The following is a 26,687-nucleotide window of genomic DNA, read 5'->3' as shown; positions in this document are numbered from 1 at the left end:
TCATATGAACCTACTTCTAGTGTGGCAAACAGTAATTGAGGATAAGATTATTCCATCCCAAACTGTACCAAATCTATGCCTAATCGATCATCTCTTATGAAATGAGTCAGTTTACTGGGTCTCTACATATGGCAGCCACAAAATACAAAAAGATTCACACTCCAAAACAAAACTACTGAAGTCCAATCTTCCTATAATTACAGAGAATTAATATGGCTATAGGTAAAGCTAAAGCCAATGAAGATATAAGACTTAAGAGCAGAAAAAAGAGGGGTATCTGTCAGAGTGGGGGAGTGGGGCGTGTCAAATCATAAATATCGAACCTGGTATTAATTGTTCTAAGCCCTTGATAGCACATGGTATATGACATGAACTCATCCAAATCACAGTGACTACTTTCATCTTTCTCCATTCCCACTCCTGCGAGAAGGAAGACAGCGGGCTACAGGAAATAGGAGCATATAGTTCATAAGAAGCATTACCACAGACAGAACTCGGGCTGAAACTTGGGTTTCTTGTTCTTTGCACTCAGGGTTGAATATACCAAGCTATAGAAGAGCTTTCATTTGATTCTAAATCTTCACTTTCATATCAGCTTGCTTGTAGCTCTTGAGATTTTAAGATCCTAAGAGCTAGTCTATCTAAATGCAAACAACAATAATAATAATGGTGTTTCTTTTCTTTACGTTGTTAATATTAAGAAAGCATCCTTTTTATGTTGCGGAAGTCAGGCAAACCATAATCAAGGTCTGTCTGGGCTTGAGGAGAAGCGGACTCCATTCAGAGATTGTGGGTTTGCTTCAACTTCCAGAGTATACCAGATAACTTCAGAGGATCACAGGGAGCCTAATGCTAGTTCTTCTTGAGAAGCTGATGTGTACGTGTGCATAAAATGTATATTAGAAGTATATTAATGCAATTCTATCTCAACAGATTTAATTCTTAAATGCTACATATACTTGTTTAATCTCCCATTTTAAAAGTAGAAAAGGTTAGATTATAACATCAGGTTAGCTCTCTTTGAAGCAGGTAATAATTAAGTTGATTCACTGTTGCAATTACTGTCAAATCCCCCTTAATTACCAGAGATTTTATAGCAGCTTCATTATACGTCTGCTGTAATGCATTGTGGCCCTAAGGAGAAGTGTTGCAGGAAATTCTGCATAGCACGGATAATTCTACCATGCAGTTACAGCTTCCAGCAAAAGCTTCTGCACGAAATTTATCTTTTTTTGACATTTCTCCCTGTTACCCAAGCAGTTAAATGAGGTAACAATACTAAAATACCTACCTTTGAAAGTTACAATTGATTTCTCCATGGATATTAAAAACAAACAAAAAAAATAGATGAAGGGATAAATTAGCCTTCCATAATTCCTGAAGAAGCATTAAATTATGTTTAATAATGAATTTAGATTATGGCATTCAAATAGATGTGAGATCTATATCTAAATCACAGGTATACCTCATGTTTCTACTTCTTATGGATATTTCTTAATATGATACGCAAGACAACATTATTGCTGAATCCCTAACAGATAATCTTGAAGAGAATTATCAACCACTTTTTATTTATCAATGATTTTTCAACTAATTTCTGGGAAAAGTAATCATTTAAAATAGGTCATTTTTAAGTTTCCATATCACTGCTTGTTTTCACTGGAAAAATCTTTACAAATCAGAGCCTCTAAATTGAGTAAAGTTCAAAACAGATAACTGAATAATGTCTCTCACAGATCTTTTTTTGACCAAGGAATTTACTCCACAGAATATATTAGATTCAGAAAGAGTTGCAGTGTCAATGACACTATTGGCAGCTGTGTTAACAGTTAAGGGCCTGGCTTTGTACAGCAATACAGTTATTAAATTTCTCCAGAGACCATGACTCATTAATCAAATATTCATACATCTCTGTAAATACACACTGAACAGAGAATACCCTCAGAGCTGAGTATCCCAATACAAGTGCTCTTTCATGTAACACTGACAAAATCCTGAGAACATGCGGTCATGTTTTGCATTTCTAATGCACTATGTACTCTTTAATACTCCATTTCCTAAAAACAGAACACAAATGATCTTACTGATGGCAAGTGTTAGAGGGTTACAATTAAAATTATTCCACTATTGCTTCATACCATCTTTTTTTAAAATGAGGACAGTGAATCAATTCTTCTGTTCTTTGTTTACCATCAAACAAGTAATTTTTTCCCAGGCGGATGAAGAAACCCAGGCCATGCTCCTATTAATACAAGAATTTGTATTAGCATGAAAACAACAAATCACTACTTAAACTAGGGAGGCCAAATAACTTAACATATTAGCAGACATGAACTTGCTATATTTTGCAAAGTCCTCAGCCTGTTTTCTACCACTGGGAGTTTTCCCCCTATTGTACAGTAACAAAAGGTCTTTCTCATTTGTGGTCTCTGGAAAATTGGGGTCTGAAGGCCAGGCAAAGAAGAGAGGGCTCGAACTGTCGCCTCATAAGGCTACTAAGATCAGACTCTTCACCTCAGGGTAAGTAAGATGTACTACTTGAAGGGAAGAGAGAAAAGGAGCATCTTACGAAAACTTCCCATCTATTTAGCAGTTTCTCAAACAACGGGAATCTGATTCTCAACGCCAGTAAAACATAAGCAAATCTGTCAAGTGTCTCTCATCTCTTCTTCAACCTCTTCAAACTGCCTGTGTCTTTATTCCCAGTTTTCCAAAATTCTGGCTACATTAGGTAAAAGGCTACCCTTCGACAGTTGGCCCCATTTTCATCCCCATCCAGCCCAGCCTTCCTCCACTCTATGTGCCATTTTCACTAGCGCCTGCTTCTCGGTCCTTTGGAGCCTCTAACTCACTACCCTCCAGGGAAAGTTAGAACAGCCTTTGGAATAAGAGAGGTTTAAATCCCAGATCTGCAAATTATCAACTGTGCTAATCTGGCAAGTTACTGTATCTGAAATGTCAGTTTCTTCATCTGTAAAAGATGATAAAAATAACTAATACCCCAGGATTTTTGTGTAGATTAAATGAAACAATGTTTTTTATAAAATACTTGGTAAGTACCCAATAAATGGCAGCTGTTGCAATTGTTATCATCATTGCAATCATTAATCCTTTCTCTTCACACTGACTCAAACTTTTCTTTCCCTGACGATACTAATTCCCATCTAAACTCAACCAGCAGGGACTCCTCCTTCTATTTGAATCCCTCCCATTGGGGGGGGCTGGTGAGGGTGACTCTGCATTCCCGCTTCCAGGTGCTGCTCTATCATCATCTCACACCCTCTCCTCCTGATGTGCATCCATCTACTTCAACACTAAAAATGCTCCAACTCCTGATTTCAGCCTGAACTTCTTCTGCCTTGCCTATCATCCTCACGACCTTCTGTCATTCCGTTTCTCCCACTTCCTCACTTTAAAGCCTTTGCGAGCCTGGTAAAGTCTATGGACCCATTCTCAGTAAAATATTTTAAAATGTAAATGAAACGCACATGGTTACAAAGGGAATAGTTATGAAAATATTTTGAAATTTGATATATAGTAATATATTGGCTTCTTTATCAACGCATTAATAAGTCCTAGCAGCAAGTCCTACCGTAATTTCAAGGCAGTGTAAATATTTCAAGATAACCGCATTAACCATGAATTTATGATTTCAATGAGTTGCAAAGTCCTAGGTACTGCTAATATGACTATACTTTTTTGCCTACATTCTTAGTGGAAGGAAATGCTATGTTTTAGTTAGATGTTAGTGAAAATAAAGATGTAATTTTTTTCACATCCAAGTTCATAGACCCTTGAATTCTACTCATGGATTCATCAGGTTAAGAAGCTCTACACTGGGCTTCCCTGGTGGCGCAGTGGTTGAGAATCTGCCTGCCAATGCAGGGGACACGGGTTCGAGCCCTGGTCTGGGAGGATCCCACATGCCGCGGAGCAACTAGGCCCGTGCACCACAATTACTGAGCCTGCGCGTCTGGAGCCTGTGCTCCGCAACAAGAGAGGCCGCGATAGTGAAGAGGCCCGCGCACCGCGATGAAGAGTGGCCCTCACTTGCCGCAACTAGAGAAAGCCCTCGCACAGAAACGAAGACCCAACACAGCCGAAAATAAATACATAAATAAATAAAAATTAAAAAATAAAAAAAACCTCTACATTAAATGACTTACTGTTCCTCAGCCCCACCTAAATTCACTAAGTTCATCCATAGACTCTACAGAATTATATCAAAGTAAAACAGACTCTAAGGATAGGGTTTGAGAAATCATCTTCCAATTTTAAATCTTCATGTTTTAAAGTGTTAGAACTAAACCCCAGTTCTTCTGACTTCTACGCCCTTTGTTTCTTCCTTCATACATCCTTGCTCCTGTGGCCCTCCTCCCAGGCATCTACCTACTTAAGTGTACATTTCAGCCTGACCCTCAAGATCCTCAGTAATATAGCTTTGACATATGTTTCATTCTTAATACATATTCTTCTATCCACATCATTGCAGGATGTTTATTATCATCATTCCCTTACTAAATGCCACCAGTGCTCCCTGGTCAGTAGAACCACCAAAAGCAGCCACATGCACCTCAAACATGCCCTATGGGGATAACCCTCCACCCCAACCCCATTTTCATTTAGAAAACATGTCCACGGACCCTGTCTCTGAGTCTTTGTGCTGTTTCCTTATTAGCCCCACTACTTACTTCACCACTGCCTATATACCAGACTTTTAAGGTTCACCTCAAATGACACCTCCTCCATGAAGACATTCCTAATCTCCATAACCAGATATGAGCTCTCTTTTGAAACCAAATACAATTTTATTTTATAGAATTTCTATTATAAGTCTTCTCTTCCCCTACAAAGCGTGACCATCTTTTGGTGTATTTTCCCCACCCTTAAGTAAATTTCTAAGCTTCCTGACAGAAGTGTCACTTTTTTACCTCAAGGTATTCTATAGAGCCCGACAGACACTCAATATTGGAGTGGAATTAAGAAGTTTTAGGGGTTTTGATTTTTTTTCTTTTCTTTTCTAACTCTTGTTCTTCAATGCCAGTTCCAAAAACAAAAAACTTACTCTTAAAGCCTTTTCAAATATTAAGACAGAGATGAATGAAATCTTGACAACAGTTTTAAAGACTAACACTTATTGAGTACTCACTATGTGCCAGGCATTTTTCTAAGTGTTTTTGCATGTTTCCTCACTTAATCCTCACAACAGCCCAATGTGATAGTTACTATTATCTATATTTTATAGATGAGATTAAGTTACTTGCTCAAGGCCATGTACATAGCCAGTAAGTGCTAAAGTCACAATTTGAGCAGAGCCAGTCTGACTCTATAGTTTAACCAGTTCATTTATGCCATCTCCACAGTGGAACACTGGAGCTTGACAGAGAAATTAAGTATCTGTTTTTCCCTAAATATAAGGATTCATAATTTTTTCCAAACTAGTAGTATTAAGTGAATATGTAAAGTCTTAGTTTTGAAACACTTGTTCTGGCTGTAATCTAGTGTAATTTGATATGTTCTTTTACAATATGACCATACCTATACGACCTATCCTTTGCATGTTTTATTCCTTTTCAAACAAGTATCTTTGGTGTTTGGGGCCGACTTCATACTATGTGGAAATTCGATAACACTTTATGTTTTCAAAATAAAGACTGAAAAAAAAAAAAAGAAAAATTTTGCAGAAATTGACAAGCTGAAGTTGATATGAAAATACAAGGTATTCAGAATTGCCAAAATTATCTTGAAAAAAAAACAAAGTTAGAGGACTCACACTTCTCAATTTCAAAATTTACTACAAAGCTATAGTAATCAAGATAGCGTGGTACTGGATAAACAACAAGGACAGCACAGAGAACTATATTCAATATCCTGTGATAAACCATAATGGAAAAGCATATGAAAAAGAATGTATAGAGATGTATAACTGAATCACTTTGCTGTACAGCAGAAACTAACACAACACTGTAAATCAACTATACATCATATACATATGGCATGAGGATAGACATATAGATAAATGGAATAGAATTGAGAGTCCAGAAATAAACTCTTACATTTATGGTCAATTAATTTTCAATAAGAATGCCAAGACCATTCAATGGGGAAAGAATAGTCTTTTCAAGAAATAGTGCTGGGACAACTGGTCGTCCACAGGCAAAAGAAGGAATTTGGACACCTATCTCACACCATATACAAAAATCAATTCAAAATGGATTTAAAAACCTAAATGTAAGAGCTAAAACTATAAAACTCTTAGAAAGAAGTACGTAAATCTGTGTGATTGTGGATTAAGCAATGGTTTCTTAAATATGACGCCAAAAGCACAAGCAACCAAATAAAAAATAGAAAACAGATAAATTGGACTTTATTGGTGTTTCAAAGGATACCATCAAGAAAGTAAAAAAATCCACAGAATGGGAGAAAATGTTCTTAAATCATGTATATCTGATAAAGGACTTGTATCCAGAATGTGCAAAGAACTCTTATAACTCAATACATATAAAGACAAATAAGCAATTTTAAAACGAGCAAAGAACTTGAATACACACTTCTCCAAAGAGGATATACAAGTGGCCACAAACATATGAAAAGATGCTAAACATCCTTAGTCACTAAGAAAATGCAAATCAAAACCAGAATAATGTACCATTTTACACACATTGGATGGTTAAAATTAAAGACAGTAACAAGGGTTGGTGAGGAAGTAGAAAAATTGGAACCTTCATACATTCTTAATGGAATTGCAAAATGGTGCAGCCACTTTGGAAAACAATTTGGCAGTTCCTTAAATAGCTAAACATAGAGCTACCATATGACCAGCAATTCCATTCCTAGGCATATTCCCAGAAGAAAGGAAAACAAATGTCCACATAAAATCATATACACAAGTGTTCACAGAAGTGTTATTCGTAATAGCCAAAAAGTAGGAACAACCAAAATGTCCATCAACTGATAAATAAACAAAATGTAGTATACCCATCTAATGAAATATTATTCAGTCACAAAAAAGAATGAAGTGCTGATACATGCTACAATGTGGATAAATCTGCAAACATTATGTTAAGTGAAAGGAGTCAGCCACCAAAGGCCACATATTATATGATTCCATGCATATGAAATGTCTGGAATAGGCAAATCCACACAAACAAAGTAAATTAGTTAATAGGTACAGGGTTTCTTTTTGGAGTAATGAGAATATTCTGGAATTTGAGAGTAGTGATCACTGTATAACTCTGCAAATACATCTAAAACCAATGAACTGTACACTTGAAAGGGTGAATTACATCTCAATAAAGTTATTTTTTTAAAAAAACATGATACCACGTCATGCCCACTAGGATGGCTGTAAATCAAAAAGACATTAGACTTTCATATAATCTGATACTCCTAAATGACCTTTAATATTATAAAACTTGGACTTTTGAACATCAGCTGACAAAGAAGCACTATGAGCTCTGAGCTGATGCTGTGTGCCAGCTAATACCACAGTCTTTGTGTAGCAGCTTATACAATACTGGATTTTATATTTCATTTCCCCTTATTTTGTAAACATGACAGGAAAATAGAAAAAAGAAAGTGCTAAAACTCACGGTAAGAAATGTAGGTCTCGGCGGCGACACCCCTCCCCGGGCAGGCGCGGGCGGAGCCGGGCCCGCCTCAGCCGGCAGCGGCGGTAGTAGCGCCGCGCTGCGCCGCACCGCGGGCAGCGAGCTCCGCATTCGAACCTCCCTCGCAAAGACAGTCTCCGCCCCACAATGCACCGCGGCGGGCAGCCTTTGAAAAAGCGGCGCGGCTCGTTCAAGATGGCGGAGCTCGACCAGTTGCCTGACGAGAGCTCTTCAGCGAAAGCCCTTGTCAGTTTAAAAAACGGAAGCTTATTTAACACATGGAATGAAAAGTACAGCTCTTTACAAAAAACACCTGTTTGGAAAGGCAGGAATACAGGCTCTGCTGTGGAAATGCCTTTCAGAAATTCAAAACGAAGTCGGCTCTTTTCTGATGAAGATGACAGACAAATAAATACAAGGTCACCTAAAAGAAATCAGAGGGTGGCAATGGTTCCACAGAAATTTACAGCAACAATGTCAACACCAGATAAGGAGGCCTCACAGAAGATTGGTTTTCGATTACGTAACTTACTCAAGCTTCCCAAAGCACATAAGTGGTGCACATATGAGTGGTTCTACTCAAATATAGATAAACCACTTTTTGAAGGCGACAATGACTTCTGTGTGTGTCTAAAGGAATCTTTTCCTAATTTGAAAACAAGAAAGTTAACAAGAGTAGAATGGGGAAAAATCAGGCGGCTTATGGGGAAACCACGGAGATGTTCTTCTGCATCTTTTGAGGAAGAGAGATCAGCATTAAAACAGAAACGGCAGAAAATAAGGCTCTTACAACAAAGGAAAGTTGCGGATGTTTCACAGTTCAAAGATCTCCCAGACGAAATTCCTTTGCCCCTGGTTATTGGAACCAAAGTTACAGCACGATTACGTGGTGTTCATGATGGTCTGTTCACTGGACAGATAGATGCTGTGGATACTCTTAATGCTACTTATAGAGTAACTTTTGATAGGGCAGGGCTTGGAACTCATACTATCCCTGACTATGAAGTTCTTAGTAATGAGCCTCATGAGACGATGCCTATTGCTGCCTTTGGACAAAAACAGCAAACTTCTCGATTTTTTATGACTCCACCACGGTTACATTATACTCCTCCTCTCCATTTTTTGGTTTTTGGTTTTTTAAGGAAAACCCTGCCTAAGATGTTAATCTTGTAAAAAGTGTGTATTTGGAATTTTCTCTGTTTTAATATAGAATATTATAAAGTCAAAATAAAATAAATTGTTTTTAGATTTGGAGTTTAAGATATAGCTGTAGAAGTGGCTTTGATTCTTTTAGATGTCTCATAAAATGAGACTTTTTATATGTTAATGTATAATAAAATTGAAACAAGATTATTTTCCATTTGAAATTTTTGTATAGTTTAAAAATGCTTCCATATTCTTTGTTGGTATTGTGCCACTGCAGAACTTTAGTGCCGAGTTTATATTTAGCTAAACTGTTATGTTAATTAAGAAATGCATAAATCTTTTATTCTTAATATTTGTAATTCTAAATAAATTGATCTATGAAAATTAAAAAAAAAAAGAAATGTAGGTCTCAAATTTCATATAATTAATATAAAGATAGACATAATCATCAGCCTCAATGACATGCTCACTGGACTTTAAGTCAATCAACTGTATGTTTGACTATAAAAGACCAAAAATAAAGAACATCTATGAAATGCTAGAACTATAAGATTATGTCAAGACTATATGATTAAAATAATTTTATAATGCTTTCAATATTTCCATAATATTTTATACTCTCTGGGACAGAACCTTCCTTAAAATATTGTTTGAAAGCATCTATGGCTCAGTTCCTTCACATTCAGCTGTTTTAAGTGTTTACAGGAACATATTATGTACGAAAATAAGAGTCTCTCTCTAGGTCTCTCTCTCTAGACATGGGCTGGTAGCCACAAAACTGGCCAAGCACAGTGAATCAGGTTTAGGAACCAGACACAAGACACAGGAAAGACAACCATGCAAGTCAGAGAGACAATGTCATTACACAAATCAAAAGCTGAAAGACTGATAAGTAGTGGCTCTCTCCATCAAATAGAATGCAGTTAAATTTTTAAAATAAGAATCAAAATTCAACCTATTAAACACAAAATAGAAGACAACATAGACAAGTGAAAATACTATGTTGAGGTAGCAGAAGTGTAGGGTGGATTTTTTTCTATGATATCTAGTTAAAGTAACTTGGAAATAACTTAAATATGTATGTGTATCTCTCCATTAAAACTCCCTGATAAATTACTAGAGTCCTAACTATGGACTACTCCTGACCTGCTCCATTATAGGATCATCCAAGTCTCAGGACTCCTTAATAGTCTCCTTAATCCCAGATCTAATTCCCCATCTTAGATTCATTAGCTATAATTTGATACAACTGAATTGATCAGAACAGTGCTGTATAAATAGCAAGTAGCTACAAGGATGCCACATTGTACAACTCCAGGAGTGCCATTCACATTACACTGAAAACAGTGCCCCCCTGGAGTTATGCAACACAGCAGCCACATATCTACCTTTTGGTATCAGTCAGTATTTACTTTCTACCAATGCCTACATCAAATTTTAAATCATCCCAGGGACTTCCGTGGTGGTCCAGTGGTAAAGAATCCGCCTTCCAATGCACGGGACACGAGTTCCATCCCTGGTCGGGGAACTAAGATCCCACATGCCGCAGGGCAAATAAGCCCGTGCACCACAACTACTGGGCTTGCATGCCTCAACAAGAGAGCCCGTGTGCCACAAACTACAGAGCCCACGCGCTCCGGAGCTCACACACCCTGGAGCCCGCATGCCAGAACTAGAGAGAGGCCCACGCACCACAACAAAAGATCCCACGTGCCACAACTAAGACCCAACGCAGTCAAAAAAAAGAAAGGAATAAATATTTTTCAAAAAAATTTTAAATCATCCCAGCCTTCCAGCCTTTTAAATTCATACTTTTTACCTGTGTCAGTTTGATATGGTGTATTTGCCTAGACACACTCAAAACTTGCTGTCAATAATTCTCTCATCCTTTTGTTATCAGACTTCTATTGGACTCCTAACTTTCCTTTCTTTACCTTTCCTGCTTATAAAATAACTTCTTTTAAAACCCATGAATTCCCAATTCTTATTATATTGTCTTAGTATAATATATAAGTATTATATTTATACTTATTAATTTAATTTTCAGTAACATTATAAATGAAAGATAATTCTCTGTAGAATTTTTTTGTGATTCATTCTTGAATGACAGCAGTATCTGGACTATTGACTTAAAATAGGGGAAAATTGAGTTTCTAAATTTCCGGAGGAATTGGTTAGAGGGTAGCACAATAATTTTTCTACCTAATACAAACATGTATTCTCCACTTTTAGCATATTTTTCTTTTTCTTTTTCTTGAAAGTCTTTATTGAATTTGTTCCAATATTGCTTCCATTTTTATGTTTTAGTTTTTTGGCCCTGAGGCATGTGGGATCTTAGTTCCCCGACCACGGATCAAACCCACACCCCCTGCATTGGAAGGCGAAGTCTCAACCACTGGTTCACCAGGGAAGTAAGTCCCTAAGCATATTTTTCTTATTGTGAGAAAGTAAGTGAAACTTTATAGTAGTTGTGAATATTTTGGGCCATTGCTTGCCACCAATAATGCTGAGGACTTCTGCAATAATGACTCTAAATATAATATTTTCCAAAGTTTATAGGCAAAGAGAAAGTCTTTATATAACCATGAAAGCCACACAAAAATGCTTCAGATTTCTAAACTGACTTAAGATTCAAACTATAAAATGATAGAAAATTTATATTTTAGGATCAATAGGATGTTTCCAATTTTTCCTGGTCTGACATTTCACCTTTTCAATTTGGTACCTGAAGATATTCAGTCTAAATGCTTAACCAAATATAGTACTATTAAATTGTGGTTGATTGACAATACTGAGGCTATAATAAATATTACTGGTTAAGTATTTATTCTCCTAAAATTTTTCGAAAGACATTTGCTCTTCTTTTTATAGAAAATAATAATCCATTATCCTTTCTAAGAAATTGCCTCTATCAACATATTCTGGATATCTTGCTTCTACTTCACTATTATTTTAAATTCTCAATCTCCTCCTTATCTTATGTCTGTTTCAATAGAAATTCATATAGTGATTTAATATTTCCAAGTGTTTTTTCATTATCTGTTCTTCCTATTGTGTTCTGTTTTTGGAAAATCCTTTATAGTGTTTTTATGATTGTGTATGAAAATATAGTCAAGACCTAGATGTACAATGCAAGCTACTGAAAGTGACCTGTGATAAACCATGAAAATAAATCTTTCTCCTAGTAGCAAAGAAATCAGCAGAGAAAAGGGAAAAAAAAGACTGGATTAGTACGATGTGACCAGAAATACAGTGCTTTCTGGCATGGAATAAGAGAAACTAACAAGAGATCTCTAAAAAAATAGAGATTTCTGACCTAAAATTGGATAGACTATACAGATGTTATTTTTGCTATTTTGTTTCCATTCTCCTAAAAATAAGATGAAATTAACATATATATTTTTAGATATGCTTGCCCTTGGACAATGCTAAATCCTAAGGTTAACCGAATTTTTAATCCTCTAAAGTTGTCTTCTCACTAACACAAATTCAATGGGGTTGGTTTAACGTAAAAACAGAAAAATGGATATCTCTGGGAAATTCTTTTGCATAGACTTACACTATAAAGGATCTTTTCATGCAGTCATTCACCAAATGATGACTCTCAAGATTGCCTGCTGGTGGTTAATACATTGACAAAAGGGGATTCAAAGTGTCAAATTTTATGAAGAAGAGAGAAAAGAAAACTTTGCCACCAAAAAGTCACATCAAAATTTTTTTTAATTCATTTCTGAAATGTTAATGGTAAAATCTAGTATCTTAATATTGATGTCCAAATGGAGGATCCTCCTATCATAATTCTAACAGAACACCCATCTTAGAATCTTGTCCTTTATTACTTTCTTTTATTCCAGGCTGAAAGAGATCATCCAATAGCTTTATTGACTGAGTCTACTGGCTGTCAGAACTTTAAATGAAATCTGTGTTCAAAACAAAGTCTGAAACCTCTATTCTAAATCTAATGATGTAGTTTTGTTGCTGTCTTTCCAATAAAAGATTAGCACAAGTTTTGGCTGGTCCTTGGCTGAAGCTGATTTTTTTATTATTAATAGGCAAGATAAATCCATCAGCCTATCTCTCAATTTTCATGAATGCATGCATTCATTCATACGTATTGTTGAATACTTTTTATATGCATATTATTCTAATAATTTCTGATCCTAACCATTTATTCTCAGTCATGGGGATGATTGTATTGTAAGATCTGTCTTGTCTATGCAATATTCTGAGTATTTTCAATATAATGCAATGTAAAGGAAGTTTCTCCCTCCTCTCACCTCAACTTTGTCCAGGTGTAATTTTGTCTCATCCCCCAATATGCTGTGAAAATAACAGAGTGCTATCCTGTAATTCTAAGCTTGTATATAGTCCTTGTAAGAGAACACTTACAGTCAGTTCTGATTTGTTTGAAGCTAATGCTGCTCTCATTTGATGTGTTTGTTGTAGAATCCTGTGACTACTGCAGGTGTATAGGAACAACAAATTGCAGTACTTTAGACGAGGGAGCTGCAGTGTATAAAATCAGGCGTACCACTGGCTTCTTGTTGTACCTGTACTGCTTTCGCATTCTAGGAAAATCAGTATCATACTTAACTTGTCCAGATTTCATCTAGGGTAAAGGAAAATTTTAGATTACTGACTATTTTTTGAATTCAATAAACTATCTTCACCAGGAAGTGCCAAACCTGATTTCTCTCGTCAGGCATACCAAAGCAGTCTATCCGCCCAGCCTCTTTCAGTTTTGCATGTAACTGTACAACTAACAAATAGGCTTCCTGAAGGAAAAAAATCAATGACTTTAAATGATACACAATTTCTTGTCTTATAAGTCATCTTTTCACACTGAAACGTGGAAGCTTCATAAAATAAGTTAATACTTGCTTTCAAAGCAACAATATTATTTGCCTTCATTATAAATAAACAGAATTCATTTGAGACGATGATTTTTCAAATGAAGGGATTAAAATAATCCCATTAAAACCAAAACAAAGGCATTTTATGTTCTTACATCTTTATTAAAGTACTTATTTTGTAAACCTGGCTCAATAATAACTCATACTTTTATATCACAAACTTGCCTTTAAGCAATACATAATACACTTAAGGCAGATTTACCTTACAGATGGCCTCAGCTTCTAAACACCACTGCACTGATTTATACAAATAGCAAAAATCACATGGAGGAGCATCTACTGATATCTTTCCTGGTACTTATCTTTAGATTTTAAAACTGCATAGTAAGTAGAGTTTCCATAAAATTTCATTTTTGAGATAGGAAACAAACAATGTTGCCTTTATCTGTTAGATTGGATGTAGTTATTATGAATAACATAACCTTTAAATCAGTGGGGAAAACCAATACCTTACCTCCACTCCTCAGACAAGGCTCAACAGCAAGCAAAATGAGGAGCCATTATAAAATCATATTGCTAAGTATTACCTCAACTCAAAATTCTGCTTAGGTAATTGTATCATATCACAGCTAAAAATTACTATTTAACATATATCAAGATACATCCAAAAGCATCCTTTGGTTGCATCAATATCAGGAGGCTTAGGCAGCATTGAAGATTCATTCTCTGCTCTTCTGGTCATTAGTATAAACTGAAGCTTTTGAAACTATTTGGCAATCCTATTTTGGGGCCCAATATCACAAAACCTTCAGGAGAATACTGGACCCAGGTGGAAGAATTTGAAGACTGGAAGACTTGCAGTTAAGGTAGAGTTATCATTAGCAGATCTTAGGGAAACAGGAATGCAGCCAGAATCACTTGATATTTATTAGAAATCAAGATTCACTGAATCATTTCTCTTTCAAAAAAATATCTTTAAAACTTGTATATTTTCAAATGTTCTTTTTTTAAAGAACGTACAAAATTAAGGTATTTGTGAAAATAAACCAGTTTCAAGTATACTTGTTTCTCTTCATTTTGCTTCCTTCAAAGGATTTCTTCTCATCAAGCACAAATGTGCTAATCTTTACAGCAAGACGAACTCTTCTGTGCTAAATCTTTTTAATCTTTTCTTTTCATCCTCTGAGAAAAGGTCTTCTTCATTGGTTGTAGTAGATGTAAAATCATAGTCTCTGGAATGACCGTTTACAAAAGTAAATAAGGGATATTTCTCCTTAGAAGAAATTTTCAGCATCTGTAACAGAAAGAACAGAAGAATCCCTTATTGGATGCAATAGTGCACAGTAGAACCACATGATGAAATCTAATGTTTTAGGCCTGAATCTCTCTTGTTAGCTTCTCTAATTTACATTTATCCAGTGCTACTGCTTTACTGTTCTGGCTAAAAGACAAAAGTTGATCAGCATTGTATAGTTTATTTATTGCTAAATACCTACTTCCCCATTAGGACTAGACCATCAGAAATTAACTATATTATCATTCCTACCCAAAACCCCCAAAAGTAAAGTCTTCTGGTCACATTCATTTGAAGGCTTACTAGTGAGTTAAGATTTACCTTCTATTGTTGGTAATAGACAATAAAACAAAATGGCATCACTGATTATGGTAAAATACTGTGAATGTTTAGTACCATAACACAGAAAAAAACATTAAACTAAGTCAAAAGGTCCATTCTAATCTCACTTCTACAACTTACCTTTGATGTGATCTTTGACAAATCACTCTACCTGAGTATCACCTATAAAACTGGGCAAAAGTTATCCAATCTCCTTATCTCAGAGAAATGTTAGGATGACCAAAAGCAATAAAAAGTTATTTTTTAAAATCAAGTTTGGTCTCTTCAAAGATTTCTATATTAAAAAAATATATGTCTGCAATAATCTAGTTAAGATGAAAAACAGTGTTCTTATACACAGTAACAATCCACACTTTACATATTACCTTCTAAAGTTACATTACACAATTTAGAAGTAAAATAAGTAATACCTGGAATTTTGTGAGAACACCGACAACCCTTATATAACCTCTGTCAATATGGGATTCGTTGACAAGCCAACAACCCATTCTAAACCATTTAAATATTTCTGTTAAACAAAGTCTATTAAAAAATTAAAACAATTTTCATTTTAAGGTGCATAAAAATTTTTGAGTGAAGGATGTTTTTATAGAAATAAACATTTCTATAGGTAACCAGGACTTATAAGAATGATTCTGAAAAGTTTATGTGAGTTACAAAGAATGCTGAAAAAATATCAATAGTACTTATACATCATTAATCATGATCAATTAAATATAATTTAAGGATAATTTTAGCAGTAAAAACTAAATTCTCCCAAATGTTGATACTCACCTGAAGGCTCATCAAATTCTTATATATTACATTTATAGATTATCTTGGCTAAAATAAATATGTAGCCCTAGGATACAGATACAATGTTAAATTTAAAATATTTCAATGAGACACTTTATATGAAATCCACTTTCTAATTGAGTGGAAATGAACCATTTAAAAACAATCAAGTACTTAAAAAACCAGACGTGATGAAATATGATCTATCCTATAATTCATATTGTGCTCCTACTTTTTACACGTCTCAAATTTATTTAACTTACATTCTAAAAAAAAAAAGGTAGAGAGAAGGGCACAAATGTGGAAATGAAAAGTAAGAGACAGAGGGGGCCGGCATCTGATCAATCATCTTTCACCTCGAGCCAATGGCTGGAATACAGTTCAAAATTGTTACCATTTTCTATTCATTTAATGTCACTTATAAAAGTCCAGTATCTAACAAGCAGGTATTATTGTATCATTTTCAACTCAACACGCAGAGCTAACATTATCATGTCTTCATCCTTTCTTTCAAAATCAGATGCCTTTCAAATGCTTTTCAAAGCTCTAAGCACCATATCAAGAATTTCTTAGACTTTTCTTTTTTTAAGAATAACCATTGATTTGAACTTCTATTAGAAGAGAAAAGTTTAGTTTTCTTTTTTATACTACAAAATAGGATGCACTGTCAAAACATTAAGGTCCCTCCATAATGGATAATGTTAAAATCTATACAAAAAAAATTCCAAATTAGGTTATCTATATGACTTGGGGTATTATATCAATTGAGATATTATACAAAATAAAGATAATGAAAGACATTTAATAACTTGGGGAAATATTTAATATTTTGTTGTATTTCCTTCTAGACTTTTTTAAGTACAAGTTTAAAATTACTTTAACAAAACTGAGATTAAATTTTATATATAGTGCTTATCCTGTTTTTCCTTTAACATTACATAATAAATACTGAACTACAATCCTGCAGCCTGTGGAATGAAAACCACATTCACAGAAAGACAGACAAAATGAAAAGGCAGAGGACTATGTACCAGATGAGGGAATAAGATAAAACCCCAGAAAAACAACTAAATGAAGTGGATAGAGGTAATATTCCAGAAAAAGAATTCAGAATAATGATAGTGAACATGGTCCTAGACCTTGGAAAAAGAATGGAGGCAAAGATTGAGAAGATGCAAGAAATGTTTAACAAAGACCTAGAAGAATTAAAGAACAACCAAACAGAGATGAACAACACAACATCTGAAATCAAAAATACACTAGAAGGAACCAATAGCAGAATAACTGAGGAAGAAGAATGGATTAGTGACCTGGAAGACAGAATGGTGGAATTCACTGCCACAGAACAGAATAAAGAAAAAAGAATGAAATGAAGACAGCCTAAGAGACCTCTGGGACAACATTAAATGCACTAACATTCACATTATAGGGGTCCCAGAAGAAGAGAGAGAGAAAGGACCCAAGACAATATCTGAAGAGATTATAGTCGAAAACTTCCCTAACATGGGAAAGGAAACAGCCACCAAGCCCAGGAAGCGCAGAGAGTCCCAGGCAGGATAAAACCAAGGAGAAACATGCCAAGACACACAGTAATCAAACTGACAAAAATTAAACACAAAGAGAAATTATTGAAAGCAGCAAGGGAAAAACAACAAATAACATACAAGGGAACTCCCATAAGGTTAACAGCTGATTTCTCAGCAGAAACTCTACCAGCCAGAAGGGAGTGGCATGATATATTTAAAGAGATGAGAGGGAAGAACCTACAACCAAGATTACTCTACCCGGCAAGGATCTCATTCAGATTCGATGGAGAAATCAAAAGCTTTACAGACAAGCAAAAGCTAGAAGAATTCAGCACCACCAAACCAGCTCTACAACAAATGCTAAAGGAACTTCTCTAAGTGGGAAACACAAGAGAAGAAAAGGACCTACAAAAACAAACCCAAAACAATTAAAAAAATGGTCAGAGGAACATATGTGTTGATAATTACCTTAAATATGAATGGATTAAATGCTCCAACCAAAAGACACAGGCTTGCTGAATGGATACAAATACAAGACGCATATATATGCTATTTATACGAGACCCACTGCAGACCTAGGGACACATACAGACTGAAAGTGAGGGGATGAAAAAATTTTCCATGCAAATGGAAATCAAAAGAAAGCTGGAGTAGCAATACTCATATCAGACAAAATAGACATTAAAATAAAGAATGTTACAAGAGACAAGGAAGGATACTACATAATGACCAAGGGATCAATCCAAGAAGAAGATATAACAATTATAAATATATATGCACCCAACATAGGAGCACCTCAATACATAAGGCAAATGCTAACAGCTATAAAAGAGGAAACTGACAGTAACACAGTAATAGTGGGGTAATCTAACACCTCACTTACACCAGTGCACAGATCATCCAGACAGAAAATAAATATGAAGACACAAGCTTTAAAGGACACAACAGACCACATAGATGTAATTGATATTTATAGGACATTCCATCTGAAAACAGCAGATTACACTTTCTTCTCAAGTGCGCACAGAACATTCTCCAGGATAGATCACAGCTTGGGTCACAAATCAAGCCTTGGTAAATTTAAGAAAATTGAAATCTATCAAGCATCTTTTCCGACCACCACAACGTTATCAGAATAGAAATAAATTACAGGGAAGAAAACATAAAAAACACAAACACATGGAGGCTAAACAATACATTACTAAATAACCAAGAGATCAATGAAGAAATCAAAGAGGAAATCAGAAAGTACCTAGAGACAAATGACAATGAAAACACAACAATCCAAAACCTATGGGATGCAGCAAAGGAAGTTCTAAGAGGGAAGTTTATAGCAATAAAATCCTACCTCAAGAAACAAGAAAAATCTCAAATAAACAATCTAAACTTACACCTAAAGGAACTAGAGAGAGCAGAGCAAACAAAACCCAAAGTCAGTAGAAGGAAAGAAATCATAAAGATCAGAGCAGAAATAAATGAAATAGAAACAAAGAAAACAGTAGCAAAGATCAATAAAACTAAAAGCTGGTTCTGTGAGAAGATAAACAAAATTGATAAAGCTTTAGCCAGACTCATCAAGAAGAAGAGGCAGAGGACTCAAATCAATAAAATTAGAAATGAAAAAGGAGAAGTTACAATGGACCCCACAGAAATACAAAGCATCATAAGAGACTACTACAAGCAACTCTATGCCAATAAAATAGACAACCTGGAAGAAATGGACAAATTTTTAGAAAAGCACAACCTTCCCAGACTGAACCAGGAAGAAATAGATAATATAAACAGACTAATCACAAGCACTGAAATTGAAACTGTGATTAAAAATCTTCCAACAAACAAAAGCCCAGGAGCCGATGGCCTCACAGGTGAATTCTATCAAACATTTAGAGGAGAGCTAACACCTATCTTTCTCAAACTCTTCCAAAATATAGCAGAGGGAGGAACACTCCCAAACTCATTCTACGAGGCCACCATCACCCTGATACCAAAACCAGACAAAGATGTCACCAAAAAAGAAAACTACAGGCCAATATCACTGATGAATATAGATGCAAAAATCCTCAACAAAATTCTAGCAAACAGAAACCAACAACACATTAAAAGGATCATACACCATGATCAAGTGGGATTTATCCCAGGGATGCAAGGATTCTTCAATATACGCAAATCAATCAATGTGATATAGCTGATTCAGTTTGTTATACAGCAGAAACTAACACAATATTGTAAAGCAATTATACTCCAATAAAGATGTTAAAAAAAAAATCAATGTGATACACCAATATTAACAAACTGAAGAATAAAAACCATATGATCATCTCAATAAATGAAGAAAAGCTTTTCACAAAATTCAACACCTATTTATGATTAAAAACTCTCCAGGGAGTGGGCACAGAGGGACCCTACCTCAACATAATAAAGGCCATATATTACAAACCCACAGCAAACACCATTCTCAATGGTGAAAAACTGAAAGCATTTCCTCTAAGATCAGGAACAAGACAAGGATGTCCACTCACGCCACTATTATTCAGCATAGTTTTGGAAGTCCTAGCCATGGCAATCAGAGAAGCAAAAGAAATAAAAGGAATACAAATTGGAAAAGAAGAAGTAAAACTGTCATTGTTTGCAGATGACATGATACTATACATAGAGAATCCTAAAGATGTCACCAGAAAACTACTAGAGCTAATCAATGAATTTGGTAAAGTAGCAGGATACAAAATTAATGCACAGAAATCTCTTGCATTCTTATACACTAATGATGAAAAATCTGAAAGTGAAATTAAGAAAACACTCCCATTTACCATTGCAACAAAAAGAATAAAATATCTGGTAATAAACCTACCTAAGGAGACAAAAGACCTGTATACAGAAAATTATAAGACACTGATGAAAGAAATTAAAGATGATACAAAGAGATGGAGAGATATACCATGCTCTTGGATTGGAAGAATCAACATTGTGAAAATTACTATACTACCCAAAGCAACCTACAGATTCAATGCAATCGCCATCAAACTACCACTGGCATTTTTCACAGAACTAGAACAAAAAATTTCACAATTTGTATGGAAACACAAAAAAAACCCATATAACCAAAGCAATCTTGAGAAAGAAAAACAGAGCTGGAGGAATCAGGCTCCCTGACTTCAGACTATACTACAAAGCTACAGTAAACAAGACAGTAAGGTGCTGGCACAAAAACAGAAATATAGATCAGTGGAACAGGATAGAAAGCTCAGAGATAAACCCACGCACCTATGGTCTCCTTATCTTTGATAAAGGAGGCAAGAATATACAATGGAGAAAAGACAGCCTCTTCAATAAGCGGTGCTGGGAAAACTGCACAGCTACATGTAAAAGAATGAAATTAGAACACTCCCTAACACCATACACAAAAATAAACTCAAAATGGATTAAAGACCTAAATGTAAGGCCAGACACCATCAAACTCTTCCTCTATGACATAAATCACAGCAAGATCCGTTTTGACCCACCTCCTAGAGAAATGGAAATAAAAACAAAAATAAACAAATGGGACCTAATGAAACTTAAAAGCTTTTGCACAGCAAAGGAAACCATAAACAAGACCAAAAGACAACCCTCAGAATGGGAGAAAATATTTGCAAATGAAGCAACTGACAAAGGATTAATATCCAAAATTTACAAGCAGCTCATGCAGCTCAATATCAAAAAAACAAACAACCCAATCCAAAAATGGGCAGAAGACCTAAACAGACATTTCTCCAGAGAAGATATACAGATTGCCAACAAACACATGAAAGGATGCTCAACATCCTTAATCGTTAGAGAAATGCAAATCAAAACTACAATGAGATATCATCTCACACTGGTCAGAATAGCCATCATCAAAAAATCTACAAACAATAAATGCTGGAGAGGGTGTGGAGAAAAGGGAACCCTCTTGCACTGTTGGTGGGAATGTAAATTGATACAGCCACTATGGAGAACAGTATGGAGGTTCCTTAAAAAACTAAAAATAGAACTACCATACGACCCAGCAATCCCACTACTGGGCATATACCCTGAGAAAACCATAATTCAAAAAGAGTCATGTACCGCAATGTTCACTGCAGCTCTATTTACAATAGCCAGGACATGGAAGCAACCTAAGTGTCCATCATCAGATGAATGGATAAAGAAGTTGTGGCACATATATACAATGGAATATTACTCAGCCATAAAAAGAAACAAAACTGAGTTATTTGTAGTGAGGTGGATGGACCCAGAGTCTGTCATACAGAGTGAAGTAAGTCAGAAAGAGAAAAACAAATACTGTATGCTAACACATATATATGGAATCTAAAAAAAAAAGGTCATGAAGAACTTAGGGGCAAGACAGGAATAAAGACGCAGACCTACTAGAGAATGGCCTTGAGGACACGGGGAGGGGGAAGGGTAAGCTGGGACAAAGTGAGTGAGTGGCATGGACATATATACACTACCAAATGTAAAATAGATAGCTAGTGGGAAGCAGCCGCATAGCACAGGGAGATCAGCTCGGTGCTTTGTGACCACCTAGAGGGGTGCGATAGGGAGGGTGGGAGGGAGGGAGATGCAAGAGGGAAGAGATATGGGGATATATGTATATGTATAACTGATTCACTTTGTTATAAAGCAGAAACTAACACACCCTTGTAAAGCAATTATACTCCAATAAAGATGTTTAAATAAATAAATCAATAAATAAAAATTAAATTAAATTAAATTAAAAAGTCACAGGGACGTATTGTACAGCATGGGGAATATAGTCTATAATATTGTAATTACTCTGTATGGTGACAGATGGTAACTAGACTTATCATGGTGATCACTTCATAATGTGTAAAAATACTGAATCACTATGTTGTACACTTGAAACTAGTCTAATATTGTATGTCAATTATAATTCAACTTAAAAAAGGAAAAAGAAAAAACACAATTATTAAAAAAAGAAAGAAAAAAGATTAGAAGGAAATGAATTGTAGTGCTAATCTAAAATGGCAGCATCCTAGGTGAAAGACCTATACACTAAAAACTATAAAACACTGATAAAGGAAATTGAAGATGATTTAAAGAAATGGAAAGATATCTCATGCTCTTGGATTGGAAGAATTAATATTGTTAAAATGGCAGTACTACTCAAAGCAGTCTACAGATTTAAGGCAATCCCTATCAAATTATCCAAGACATTTTTCACAGAACTAGAACAAATAATCTTAAAATTTATATGGAACCACAAAAGACCCAGAGTTGCCAAAGCAATCCTGAGGAAAAGAACAAAGCTGGAGGCAAAACCCTCCCAGACTTCAGACAATACTACAAAGCTACAGTAATCAAAACAGCATGGTATTGGCACAGAAACAGACACATAGATCGATGGAACAGAACAGAGAGCCCAGAAGTAAACCCACACACCTACTGTCAATTAATCTATGACAAAGGAAGCAAGAATATACAATGGAGAAAAGACAATCTCTTCAGCAAGTGGTGCTGGGAAAGCTGGACAGGCTCACATAAATCAATAAAATTAGAACACTCTCTCAAACCATATACAAAACAAAATCAAAATGTCTTACAGACCTAAATACAAGACATGACACCATAAAACTCCTAGAAGAGAACACAGACAAAACATTCTTCGATATAAATCATAGCAATATTTCCTTAGATCAGTCTCCCAAGGCCAAAGAAATAAAAGCAAAAATAAACAAATGGGACCTAAGCAAACTTATAAGCTTTTGCACAGCAAAGGAAACCATCAACAAAATTAAAAGACAACCTATAGAATGGGAGAAAATATTTGCAAACGATGCAGCTGAAAAGGGGTTAATATCTAAAATATACAAACAGCTCATACAACTCAATAGCAAAAACAACAAACAACCCAATCAAAAAATGGGGAGAAAACCTAAACAGTTGTTTCTTTAAAGAAGACATACCAATTGGTCAACAGGTACATGAAAAGATGTTCAACATCTGTACCTCAATAAATAAATAAACAGACAAACAACAAGGTCCTACTGTATAGCACAGGGAACTATATTCAATATCCTGTGAAAAAACCATAATGGAAAAGAAATCAAAAAGGAATATATATATGTACAATTGAGAATATACATGTATAAAAGAATATATATACAACTGTACAGCAGAAATTAACATAACACTGTAAATCAACTATACTTCAAAAAATTCAAGAAATAAATACATTTTTTTAAACGTAGTATATTGTAAAATGTACTACTATTTAGCAGTTTAAATGAATAAGCTAGACCAACATGAATAGATATAATCTCCAAGTCACTATCAAATGAAAAAGCAAGTTGCAAAAGGATACATACATTTTTCTATGAATATATAATTAATGACAAGTTTAAGAACATACCAAAAAAACAGTGTATGTTGTTTACAGATACATCAAGTATACTAATTTACACTAATTTAGGATAGTGGCTACCAGTGGGAAGGAAATAGGGAATAAGATTGGGGAAGGGTAATACACTTCGATTATATACATGGGTTTTTTTTTTTCCCTTAAGCTTAGAGGTAGCACATGGGTATTTATTATTCTATCCTCTATATTTCTGTATGCTTGAAATTTTTAAAAACTAATTTAATAAAATAAACGTATTGCAAAGTACAAACTTCTTCAGCCTGGCATTCAATACTCTCCACAATATTATTCCAACCTCCTTTTCTAGCCTCATCCTTCACTATTTCCTATAGCAGTGTTTCCCAAGCCTTGGACATTTATATACCTCCTTCCTTATTTTCACTATATATGCCATCTCTATTACAATTAATGAATATTTTTCTTTTCATAATTTTAACCCCACTAGCCTTGTGCAGGTCAATGATAAGTAGGAAACCACATGTTTAATAAGCCAGCTATTCTTTTTTAATATGAATATACATATATAAGTATCAGAATATTTGTCCCAGGGTCACCTAAAAATATCAAGTATCACACTTTGGGTTACACTGTCTTACACTAGTGGTTCTCAAATTTGGTGTACAAGATTACTTGTGAAGTTTGTTAGAAATGGAGGCTACCAGGCCATACCTCTAGGGATTCTGATTCGTGCAATCAGAAGACAAAAAATCGTGCCCTATATGTACCCATGGCACCTAACAAATTGGACGATTTGCCATTCTCTAGAGAAGCTCTACATTTTTCTTTTCCAATACTTTTCCTCTTGTTATCTCCTCTGCTTGACATACCCTCCCCCTTCTCCCTTAGCCAACAGAAATTAGGCGTACACTTTAGGGCTCATATTAAATATCACCATCACAATAAAGAACTTTGACTTGGATGTGACATCTCTCTCATTTTAACACTCTTCCTTACCCTATCAATTTATCTCTATTTCTGTATGAATGCTTACCATATTCAATGTAATACATGTCTACTTGTCTTATTCCGCCTCCTGAACTATAAATGCTACTTGAGGGCAAAGCCTTGGTCATTTTGTGTTTTCAACATGACAGTTATTCAGATACTTGCTGGACTGAGCTCTGCTAAACACTGAATTAATTTAACAATTTTTATTAACATTTTAAAACTCATGTGGCATAAGCATTAGAATATTCATTCACATAGCATTACAAATTAAACATGAGAATCTAGACTACCTGGCCTCAATTTCAAAATGAGAAAACTGAAAATATATCCTATATAGAAACAAATAATTTAAGATGTTTTAATTTTCAAAGAAAAAAATAACAGTTTAACTAAAAATGCTGAATTCAGGTTTTAAGAAGGAAAATTGCTTAACTTACAATCTTCCAAGCAAAAGTAAATGATCAAGTTATTAACTGACAAAGTGAGGTTTTGATACTGCTACCAAAAAGCTATTAACTTAAGAACAACAGTATAATTAAAGCAAAGTTAATTGACTCTGGCCAAATTCTCAGTACTTCCATATTATATTCCAACATGGTTTCTCATTGCTTTAATACTGCATATTACTTGGATGCATCAAGAGCAATAACTTCTAAGTAGTTTTCCAGTGTAAAGACTATTAGTATAAAACCACAAAACTATCTGTTTTTAATCAGAAAATATCAACATGCAACTCATTTATGAATATTGTTTTTCTCAATTTGGTAACAGTAATTTGGGCTTTTTTCTATTCCAGAGGTAGACTACATCACTGTTCTAAATATACTTATTTCAACCTAGATAAAAAATAAACTAACGGAAACATAAATGGGACTTTTTAATGGAAAATGTTCATCAACGTCAATCTATATTACCATATCATCTGTATTTGTATATTTTAGCACATACATGATACTTTATAAAGCCAGAGAATTGTCAAACTAAAATATACAAATGTATATACTAATTTCAAGTAATAAAAGAGGGGAAAATGGAGAAAACATATTTTCTTATGTTCACTTGGCCTTTCAGGTTGAAAAGAAGAATGAAAAGACGACAACTGTGAGAAATGAGGAATAAGAAAAGGTTCTCACATATCTCATTTTCTCCTCTCCTCATTCATTTTTCTGTCATGTTCCTGTTAAATTTCCTCTTTTACATGGCAGGTCAAGTAAACTAAACCTAACTTAAATGAAACTTTTTATTTAACTTTTCCATTCTATTTTTACGTTATAAAAATAAAATTTCAACCCACTATGTCCATTTTCCTGAATAAAATTAATTGGAAGTGAAGCAGTAATAAGGTATACATATTACAACTGAGCTCAAGTTAAGAATTCCCAAAAATGATTCTAGTTTTAGTTTTACTTACCATAAAAAATGATAACCTATAATATTGATACGAATAAAGAGAGCCATCCAATTAGGCTTACTTCCTAAATAAGTAATTTTTTTACTTTCTAAAGTACTAAATATAGACAGAGTTTATGGCCCTATACATGTTTTAGCAGTACTCAAGGGCCAGAAAAATGCAGAAGTTTAAAGGTAATAAGAGGAGTTAAATAAACCTATTTCCAAGATCCTATAAGTAGAATAGATCAGATTAAACAAGTTTATTGGAAGGTAACAATACAGCTCATTTGATAAAACAGTTCTGAGAAATCCAAAAACACCATTTCTCTTTAAAAAAATCAAAACACTTGGACTAACAAGAAATAATGCACAATTTGGCTTGATCAAATACTTCATTAATTT

General features: G+C 34.8%; 1 protein-coding gene and 1 pseudogene across 4 annotated transcripts in view; one reads left to right on the top strand and one right to left on the bottom strand.

Moving 5' to 3' along the window:
- The first annotated feature begins 7,757 nt into the window (after positions 1–7,757).
- Positions 7,758–8,783, top strand: LOC137760583 (protein lin-9 homolog pseudogene; annotated as a pseudogene).
- Positions 8,784–13,750: 4,967 nt separating this feature from the next.
- Positions 13,751–26,687, bottom strand: part of ATG4C (autophagy related 4C cysteine peptidase) — a 94,643-nt gene continuing 81,706 nt past the window's right edge. For all 4 annotated transcript variants that reach the window (XM_068540020.1, XM_068540023.1, XM_068540019.1 and 1 more), the window contains one exon: positions 13,751–14,903. In XM_068540020.1, the coding sequence (XP_068396121.1) occupies positions 14,736–14,903 (168 nt within the window). In that variant the 3' untranslated portion in view covers positions 13,751–14,735. The remainder of the gene's footprint in view (positions 14,904–26,687) is intronic.

The sequence above is a fragment of the Eschrichtius robustus genome, chromosome 3, assembly GCF_028021215.1.
Source record: "Eschrichtius robustus isolate mEscRob2 chromosome 3, mEscRob2.pri, whole genome shotgun sequence".
Classification (NCBI taxonomy): Eukaryota; Metazoa; Chordata; class Mammalia; order Artiodactyla; family Eschrichtiidae; genus Eschrichtius; species Eschrichtius robustus.
The sequence above is the reverse complement of the archived record's forward strand: the minus strand, read 5'-3'. Positions and strand labels throughout refer to the sequence as shown.